General features: G+C 38.6%; 1 protein-coding gene across 1 annotated transcript; it reads left to right on the top strand.

Moving 5' to 3' along the window:
* Positions 1-9,067: 9,067 nt before the first annotated feature.
* Positions 9,068-10,012, top strand: LOC132011837 (olfactory receptor 52B4-like). Its single transcript, XM_059391038.1, has one exon. The coding sequence runs from the start codon at positions 9,068-9,070 to the stop codon at positions 10,010-10,012; it is 945 nt and encodes a 314-aa protein (XP_059247021.1).
* Positions 10,013-10,579: the final 567 nt, after the last annotated feature.

Here is a 10,579-nt window from a genome sequence, read left to right as displayed (position 1 = left end):
AATAGGCTGGCTCTGTCAAACCATTTCCTGTTTCCCTCTTTTCCTACTGAACATCTTCTCTCTTGCTTCTCTCAAGATGCTCTGGTAGGAAAGCCTTTTCCATCTAGCCTAGCCTTGCCAGAGACCTATTTTAATGAATGTTATCTCATTCTAAACACAGAATTCATTCATTCTACATTTCCAATATAACAATGTAAATGCTTGTGATTAATATGTACCAATAACTTGTAAGTTTGTGCTCTTCTCAAAAACGATCATGTTGAAGTTTTCCTCTCTCTGTCTTGCACACACACATACACACACACAAAATGGAATATTAGCAATAAAGAATGAGATCTTGCTATTTGTGACAAATGCATGAACCTAAACAGTATTATACTAAGTGAGATAAGTCAGAGAAAGACAAATACCATATGCTTTCAGTTATATGTGAAATCTAAAAACAAAAACAGGCCCATAAATACAGAGAACTGGTGATTGCAAGTGTGGAAAGTGGAGCAGGATGGGCAAAATGAGTAAAAGGAAGTGGGAGGTATAGGCTTCCAGTTATGGAACAAATAAGTCACAGGTAATAAATGGTCTACATGGTCTCATATTCATTTATTGTTATATTTATTCCAGTTATGGAATGAATAAGTCACATGTAATAAATACCTATAAAAGGTATTTATAATTATTATAACATAATTATAATATTACCTATAAAAGGTAATAAAATAGGTAATAAATAAAAATGAAATAAATAAAATAAAAGTAATAAAAAATAATAAATAAAAATAAAAAATAAAAAATAAATAAAAGGTTCAGCATGGGGAATAAAGTCAATGGTATTATAATAGCACTGGATAGTGACAGATGATAGCTATACTTACAGTGCATAGCATAACATATAAACTTGCTGAATCACTCTTGTACACCTGAGACTAATGTAATGTCATGTATTAATGATACTTCAATAAATTTTTAAAAACAACAAAGAGCTTAGGATAAATGAATATGAGACCATGTAGAATGAAAACACAGTAAGGTCATAAAAGCATAACAGCTGACAAGCATAAAGGCAAGGGTTTTGCTTTTTTTTTTTATTATTATGTTAGTCACCGTACAGTACCTCATTAGTTTTTTTTTTAAGACTTTATTTATTTGACAGACAGAAATCACAAGTAGGCAGAGAGGCAGGCAGAGAGAGAGGGGGGAGCAGGCTTCCTGCCGAGCAGAGAGCCTGACATGGGGCTCAATCCCAGGACCCTGGGATCATGACCTGAGCTGAAGGCAGAGTCTTTAACCCTATGAGCCACCGAGGCACCCCTTCCTCATTAGTTTTTGATTCCAAGTGTTCCAAGATTCATTGTTTACACCCAGTGCTCCAAGCAATATGTGCTCTCCTTAATACCCATCACCAGCCTGGGGAAGGGTTTTACTTTAATTGCGTTATAGCTTAAACCTGAGCTGTTCTCGGTATAGTGTAGGGACATAAAAATATAAGTAAATTACTGGTGGCAATGAAAATTGGTACAGCCACTATGGAGGAAATGCAAATCTAACAAGTCTACAAATGCACTTAAACCTTGACCATGATAATTACACTTTTAGTAATTAACCTTAAGATTTATTGATAGAATTATCTAAATGAAGAGAGAATAAAAGAACAAGAAAAAAAAAAAAAAGAGATCCTTAGGTATTGCTGGAATAATGCCAGAAGTTCTAATGTGTAATTGGTGTCCTAAAATGAAACGAGAGAGAGATTAGACAGAAAAAAATTTTGAAAGAATTACTGAAGTTTTCCAAATTAGATTAAAAATCACAACTTTGCAGATTCAGAAAGATTAGTGGATCTCAAAGAAGATAAAAACAAAGCTATGCCTTGATGCATCACAATTAAACTGAAAACTAAGAGACAGCCAACATTGTCTTTGAATACCCAGTAGCTCAATTACCAGATCATATGGTCTTTCTATTTTTAATTTTTGGAGGAATGTCCATACCTTTTTCAACAGTTTCTGCACCAATTTATCCTAAGTTTTTTCTTTCTTTTTTCTTGGCCATTCACTTGTTTTATTAGCTCACCAGTCCCGAAAGTTTGAACTGCTTCCATCCCCAGTGGATTAGCAATGACAAAAATTCTGCCATAAGCTGACTAATAGTAGAAGCAGCCATATAATCACAGTAGTTAAAGACAAAGTTTGCTTCAGTTACCTATTGCTGTGGTATAAAAGCTACTGGCTTAAAATAAGAACTACTTTATTATCTCTGACTATTCTGTGGGATGATAGGCTCAGCTGGGTGGTTTTTAATTTTATTTTTATTTTAAGGTAATTTTTATTTTTTCAATGTTCCAAGATTCATTGTTTAAGCACCACACCCAGTGCTCCAGGCAATACGTGCCCTCCTTAATACCCATCACTAGGCTCACCTGTCCCTCCACCCCTCCTCCTTCCAAAACTCTGTTTCTGAGTCCAGTTTCTCATGCTTAGTTTCCCCATATGATTTCCCCCAATTAACTTTTCCTTTCCTTCTCCTAATGTCCTCCATGTTATTCCTTATGCTCCACAAGTGGAACCATATGATAATTGATTTTCTCTGCTTGACTTATTTCATTCAGCATAATCTCCTCCAGATCTGTCCATGTTGATACAAAAGTTGGGTATTCATCCTTTCTGATGGAGGCATAATATTCCATTGTATATATGAACCATATCTTTATCCATTCATCTGTTGACAGGCATCTTGGCTCTTTCCACAGTTTGGCATTGTGGCCATTTCTGCTATGAACATTGGGGTACACCCTTCTTTTCACGGCATCTGTATCCTTGGGGTACATACCCAGTAGTGCAATTGTAGGGTCAAAGGGTAGCTCTATTTTTAATTTCTTAAGGAATCTCCACACTGTTTTCCAAAGTGGCTGCACCAACTTGAATTCCCACCAGCAGTGTAAGAGGGTTCCCCTCTCTCTATTCTAAGCTTTTTAAATGGCTACTAGCCTCCAAGAAAGCCTAATGGAATTTGCAAGGGTCATATTTCCTGAAATTCACATAATGTTATTCTATTAGTCAAAGCAAGTCAGAAGTCCCTTCCAGATTCAAAGGAATGGGTAATAGACTGCATCTCATGATGGGGGAAATTGGCTTGTGTGTGCAGTCAAGAAAAAATGACTGGCAGCCATTCTTGCAGAGTGTCAACCACATTTGACAAACTGTCAGACTGACAAATGTTCAAAAGCTTGACACCAGACTCTGCTGGCAAGATTATGAGGAAGAACAGCACTTGCATACACTGCTAGCATAAAGTCTGGAGCTAGAGGTGAATTGCCTAGGATTGTGGAAGCACCTGGATCAAGGCTACTGAAGGATTTATGAGGCATTCTTTTTTATTTATTTATTTTTTAAAAGATTTTATTTATTTATTTGACAGAGAGAGATCACAAGTAGGCAGAGAGGCAGGCAGAGACAGGGGAGGAAGGAGGCTCCCTACTGAGCAGAGAGCCCGATGCGGAGCTCAATCCCAGGACTCTGAGATCACTACCTGAGCCGAAGGCAGAGGCTTAACCCACTGAGCCACTCAGGTACCCCTCATGAGGCATTTTTAGAAATTATTGAGAGTAACCCTGGGCTAGACAATCAACAGCTCTAGTATACAGAACTTCACCTCTACACCAGATCCCAATTCCTGAGCCTCTTACCTTCTGTTTTCCCACAGTGGAAAAACCCTTCCTTGCCCTCCAAAAGTATCCAGTGAGTTCCATGGTCTGTAAACTAGTCCTCCTCAGGATTCTATTTTGCTTCAGATTTATCACCTTTTCTCTACTGTTGTTTAATGAGTGCTGGCCACTGAACTTCAGTAGTGTTATCATTGTCTAGTTTTGGTCCTTCCATCTCTTCCTGGAAGATAGCTTTCCTTAGAGGTGTGTGTTCTCAAAGTGGTTGTGTGGCCACAGAATGACCTGCTGGTAGCTGTCCTCAGCAGGCTGGTCCTCACAAGCCTCTATTGGCACTCCTTTTACAAGAATGATTTTCAGTTGTTTCACCATAACTTAGAGAGTTGTACAGGAACAAAAGGAGGAGGGGATTTTCTGACTACAGAAATAAAATGCAGAGATGAAGAGAGTAGAGGTGACTATATTTACACATACTCACTATGTGCTTACTTTTGAGTCAGACATTGAGAGAATGCAGACATGCTGATGGTTGTCTTTCTCTGAGTTTCATATCTTGACTCCCTGAACTTCCCACGACATGAGTTCTACACCAAGCTCCTCTCCTGCAAGTAGAGATGGGAATATCAAATTCAACACAAGAGAGGGCCAGTATATGAGAAGCCCAGTATATGAGAACAACTTAATTGCCTTAAAGATAATATTATGAACAAATAAAAATGTGTTGATAGCCTTCTAATGACCTCCACAATGATATGTATTGTCTGTATTAGGATGGATTTCACTAGTGAATTATAAACATAATTGTTATTTACTATTGTATGCCGATCTGAATTACTCAATGCTTTTTCTTTTATACTGCTGATGCATTACTCTTATAATCAAACATTTATAATCAGGACAAAAACAAAGGAAGACAGGAATATGCAGAAAAGTGACTATAAATTATTGATCCTGGTGATGGTGTATTTTACATTAAAAATCAAATGGCTTGTTCCAGTTCTAATCAGCCAAAGGAAATAGTGCTTTCATAACAATTATAATTCACATGTTGCTCCTGTATGTCATACACATTCCTTTAGTTAAAGACTCCAAAATACAAATTTTATCACAGCGCTAGATAAATTGGAACTTTGGATTTTGTCTTGATTATGAAGAAATATTTTCTGGGAAAAGATGCCTATTAAATAGATATTGGTTTTAAATAATGGAGAGTGTTGATTACACAGAATGTAATGCTTTTTGAAAGAAGTTCAGGGATTTCTTAGAAGGAAATACTAGGAGTGAGAGTGTCTGAGTATGGAAAGCCACAAAGATGCGCACAGAAAATTTGAGGATAGAGATCAAATAACAGGGAAGGTGCCAGAGGACTACGCATCAAGAGAAAACAGTGGTAGGAAGTAAGCATAATGACTCAGCCCCTATGGGACTGTGGGTTTGTTGGTGGAGTAAGAACCCAAGGGCACTGGGGCCATGGAATAAAAGTGACCTCCTAAGTCTCACAAAGATAATCACTCTGTAGTCTAATCTGTAAGTCACTAAATTTCCTCCAGTTACTGATTCCATTTCTGTTTTGAAAGACTTAGTCTGAAGCTGATGACTGATTTTGTCATATGTGAGGTGAGATTCTAGGAGTAGGGGAGAGTTGAGCTAGATAATAGGCCTTATAGGCCCAAGGTAATGGAACTGATTTTGAATGTTGGAATGTGAGGATCTTTGTTTGGAGTCTTATGAACAGACTGTAGAGGAGACCAACAGCCAACATTTGGACAGATAGGGCAGAAATAGATGGTAGGTTCTCAAAGGACTTTTAAAGTGTCATTTGGATTCCAGAAACTGAGTGCTCAAAGGAAAGTCTTGCTTTGGTCACTTACCTTAAATCTCTCTTACTTGGTCTTCTTTCCCTCCTACCTCCCCTCCGACTGCCCTGTTTGCCTTTCCTTCTATGCTATGCTTTAGGAACATTGAAGAAAGGATGTGCCCCATCCATCAAGGAAATCACAGGTTGTTAGAGATGCTGGATAGAGAAGAAAGTCATTCATGATTAATGAGACATGTTTTCTAATATTTAGAAAGCTGGATCATGTAGGCAAAGCCCTGCTATGCTTGGCAGATACTAAGAAATTCCAGGTGAGAGGGGCAGGGAAAGGACTCAGCAATACAAAGCAGGGTGATGTCTGGGGCAGGCTCAGGGAATCTTCTTTTGGAAGGAGACCTGAGGGACAGTCTTTTAAAATAATTTGGAGTTGGGGATGCCTGGGTGGCTCAGTTTGGTTAAGTGGCTGCCTTCATCTCAGGTCATGATCCTGGAGTCCTGGGAACGAGTCCCACATTGGGCTTCCAACGCCATGGGGAGTCTGCTTCTCCCTCTGACCTTCTCCCTCTCATGCTCTCTCTTGTTCTCTCTCTCAAATGAATAAAGAAAATATCTAAAAAGAGTTTGGAGTTGGACTAGCAGCTGTTCTAGGCAGCTATTCCAAAGGCCATGTTCTCCAACCCCTAAGCTTTCCTCTATGACTGTAAACAAGGCCAATCCCCTTGGTTGTTCCTTTTCTCAAAGATACCCATCGGTTTCTGAAGGACTTTCTCTTTCCCTGCTTCTGATTGTGTTTGATCTCCAGCTCTGTTCTTTTGTCATTAGGTCTATGGGGTTCTCATTGTTTTGGGTGCCACTTGCCACTTTTCTATTTCTTCTAGGATTGTGGCATTTCTTAGAAAAGTGTTATTACAGTATCTGACCATGCAATGTACAGAAGGCAATTGTCCATTGGAGGAAAAATCTCTATCAGACTGTCTATGCCTCCTCCAATGCCAGTATCCCTAGACTTTTCTCTCAGGAGAGTGGAGTTAGTTCATTTGAGCCAATCTGTGTTCTCTCAGAGGGTAATTTAGTGCCCAAAGAAGGGGAGTATTTTAATTCAGAAATTAAATGAGAGAGACAGAGAAAGAGGGAGGGAGGGAGAGAGAGAGAGAGAGAGAAGAAAAGAGAATTTGTATGAGTTACAAATTTGTTAGGTGAAGAGCCTAGGTACTCTATTAAGATTTTTAAAAAAATTTTGTGAGTATCATACATACAGTTTAAAACCTCAAATATCCTGTATTTACCATAAACAATAGTATCCCTACCCCATCTCACAACTGATTCTTGCGCCTCAGAAAAACCACTTTAACACTTCTATTTCTTTTATTGCTTACTTCCATATATACAATACATTTATATTGTTATTTCTTGATTCTTATTTTAAGATCACTTTTGTATGTCATACACTGACCTTTTTATAAGGAAGAGGGGCATTTAGCTTTCCCACATGTAAACCCCTCCCAGCCAAATACATACACGCACATTCAGACACACACAAATCTCCCTTTTCCGGATTTTATTAAGTGATATATCATGATTTTTAAGATGTGTATTTATGTTTACACTATTGTGATTATAATAACTGAATTATACAGTGACATATGGTTATATTTCTATTCTTGAAAAAATTTTTTTTCTTTCCAGGAGTAAATAATTGTCTATTTTTTGTTTGCTTAACTTTTATGTGGCTTACTTTGCACTAGAAATATAAATTACATTTCAAAACAATCTTTTCCTTTTTTCTCTTTGAGACTTTCCTTTAGGACCTCTCCTCCCTTGATCCAGTCCAGACTCATGATACTCCAGGCCTCAAGACAGTGACTGACCTTCACCGCTATTCGAAGGTCCCTCACTTCCTCACAGCCTATGCCCTCTCTGGCATTGTAGCACTTTGTTTTAGCAACTTTGTTGGAGCCCATGTTTCTTCATTTTTGGTTCATTCCCTCACTTTGGTGGTATTTATCTCCCAGTAACTTCTTTGAAAGGCTTAATGGGAGGTCAGTCTTTTGAGATCTTTGAAGGTCTTAAAGAACTTTTTTACTCTTACAAATTTTTTATTTACTTGGGTGTAAAGTTCTGGATTTTGAGTCATTTGGCAGAAAGTCTCCCTGGATAAATCTCATACTACACATAGTTTTAAATGAGGTTTGGAGCCTCATTCTTAAAATGAATTGGAAGATCTGGGTATATAGTATGTAAGCTAACACTACCAGGTGTAAATAAACAGAAGTTAATGAGGTTTCATTTTGTTCAGTATATAGCCTTTAATTTTACCCTGTCCTCTGGACATGGTTGGGGTGGGGGTAGTATGCTAAGAGTCTCCAGCCTTAACTCCATCAGAGAATAAACCTCCAGCATTCTGAGGAAATGTGGTACCTAGATGGACAGCTTGGGAAAGAGGATCCAGGAGTCTAGCTGATTTTTATACAGATTTTCAACCAATAATCTTTAAAAAGCCCATCCTTATCTCTATTTAGAAAATTTCCTGATAGCTTTAATTTTTGAGATGATCTGGGTTCTGAAGTGAAAATTAACTTGATTTTTGTTTTCTACTCAATCCTATTAGTTTTTCTTAGTTTTTTTAAAAAAATTAACATATAGTGTATTATTTGCCCCAGGGGTACAGATCTGTGAATCATTAGGCTTATACATTTCATAGCACTCACCATAGCACATACCCTCCCCAGTGTCCATAACCCAGCCATCCTATCCCTTCTCCTTAACTCCCAGCAACCCTCAGTTTGTTTCGTGAGATTAAGAGTCTCTTATGGTTTCTCTCCTTCCCAATCCCATCTTGTTTCATTTTTTCCCTCCCTACACCCAACGACCCCCTACCCTACCTCTCAACTTCCTCATATCAGGGAGATCATATGATAATTGTCTTTCTCTGATTGACTTATTTCTATCAGCATAATACCCTCTAGTTCTATCTATGTCATTGCAAATGGCAAGATTTCATTTCTTTTGATGGCTGCAAGTATTCCATTGTGTGTGTATATAAAATTGTGTGTGTGTGTGTGTGTATATCTATATATACACACACACACACACACACACACACCACATCTTCTTTATCCATTCATCTTTTGATGGACATCTAGATTCTTTTCATAGTTTGTCTATTGTGGACATTGCTGCTATAAACATTCGGGTGCGCACGCCCCTTTGGATCACTATATTTGTATCTTTAGGGAAAATACCCAGTAGTGCGATTGCTGGGTCCATAGGGTAGCTCTATTTTCAACTTTCTGAGGAACCTCCATACTGTTTTCCAGAGTTCAAGCCTATTAGTTTTATCCCATGTGCTTGTTCAGTAGTCCTCTATCTGCTCTCAAACTGTCCCTTCTCTGTTATTATCTCTTCTTCTGTTTTTATATTTGATGTTTTTGTTATTTTAACTGATGTTTTAACAGGTAGGAGGAGGAAACAGTAGTAAACACAGGCATTTAATTAGATATATTTAATCAGAAACCTCAAGGAAAACATTTATATGTAATCTGTGTCTCTTTGTCTCTGCTAGGTGAAATTAAAGTCCACATTTGCTTGACTCAGAAATGGCTAGCTTCAATCACACTGGTGTTAACCATGTAGTCTTCTACCTGTTGGGCATTCCAGGCCGAGAAGACCTACACATGTGGATTTCCATCCCCTTCCTCATCTCCTATGTCTTTGCTCTCCTTGGAAATGGTCTGCTCATCTTCATTATCCTCATCAGGAGCAGCCTCCATGAACCTATGTATCTTTTTCTCTGCATGCTGGCTGGAGTTGACATTGTCTTTGCCACAACCACAGAACCCAAGGCATTGGCCATTTTCTGGTGCAATAGTAGGGAGATCTCTCTTAACAGCTGCATTGCCCAGCTCTACTTCCAGCATTCCTCCTTTATTTCTGAGTCAGGCATCTTGCTGATGATGGCATTTGACCGCTACATTGCAATATGTTATCCACTGAGATACACCCTGATACTCCCCCACTCTCTGATAGGGAAAATTGGTGTGGCTGTTTTCATGAGAGCACACTGTACAATTTTTCCCATGATATTTCTTCTGAAGAGGCTGACTTTTTGCAGAAATAACATCCTACCACATACATTCTGTGAACACATTGGCTTGGCCAAGTATGCCTGTGATGATATCCATGTAAATATCTGGTATGGATTTTTTGTTTTAATGTCAACAGTGATCCTAGACATTGTCCTCATTTTTGTTTCCTATACTCTGATTCTCCGTGCTGTCTTTCGTATCCCTTCCCGAGATGCTCGCCACAAAGCTCTCAACACATGTGGTTCCCATGTCTGTGTCATCATCCTTTTTTATGGGCCTGGGATCTTCTCTGTTCTCACTCAGCGCTTTGGCCGTCACATCCCGCTACATGTCCATATCCTGTTGGCCAATGTCAGCATGCTTGCTCCACCTATGTTGAATCCCATCATTTATGGGGTCAGAACAAAACAGATAAGAGACCAAGTGTTTTATGTATTGTTTCCAAAGCAGAAATAACGGGATGGCAGAGACTGCTTTCTAAGAAACTCTGGTCATTTGTGAGATGGGCTTTCACAGCAGTGAACCAGAGAACTAGAAATGAATCCCCAGCAAAATAGCTCCTTGAATTATGGGCCTCTGGAGCAACTTACCTAGGACTGTCAGACTTGCCCCCCTAATCAATCTGTTCTTAGATTGATTCTTAACCCACAGTACCTGTGGGTTGACTGAGATAGTTACAGCTCATTATTTGGGGAAGGGACTGGTTTCTCTGTAGTAATCATGTATAACTCTGTAATATTCAACTCAATTTTGGGAATAGACAATATAATAAGTCTCATTTAGATAAATAGTTTTCTGTCTTGAGCTGTGTCAAGCCCTGAGACCCCTCATCACATGCTTGGACACCTATGTAAACCCTTCATCCCTTCATATGCTTTCTCAAATTATCATGGGCATTAAGAGGACTTAAGTCAACTGTACTCCTAACTTTTGACATTTTGGGAGTTATTTCTCAAAAATCATCCCCCTCAGATGGTACAGAACAAATTCAGACTTCCTTTCCAGCAATACTTTCCCAATTAC

The sequence above is a fragment of the Mustela nigripes genome, chromosome 1 (assembly GCF_022355385.1).
Source record: "Mustela nigripes isolate SB6536 chromosome 1, MUSNIG.SB6536, whole genome shotgun sequence".
NCBI lineage: Eukaryota > Metazoa > Chordata > Mammalia > Carnivora > Mustelidae > Mustela > Mustela nigripes.
The sequence above is the reverse complement of the archived record's forward strand: the minus strand, read 5'-3'. Positions and strand labels throughout refer to the sequence as shown.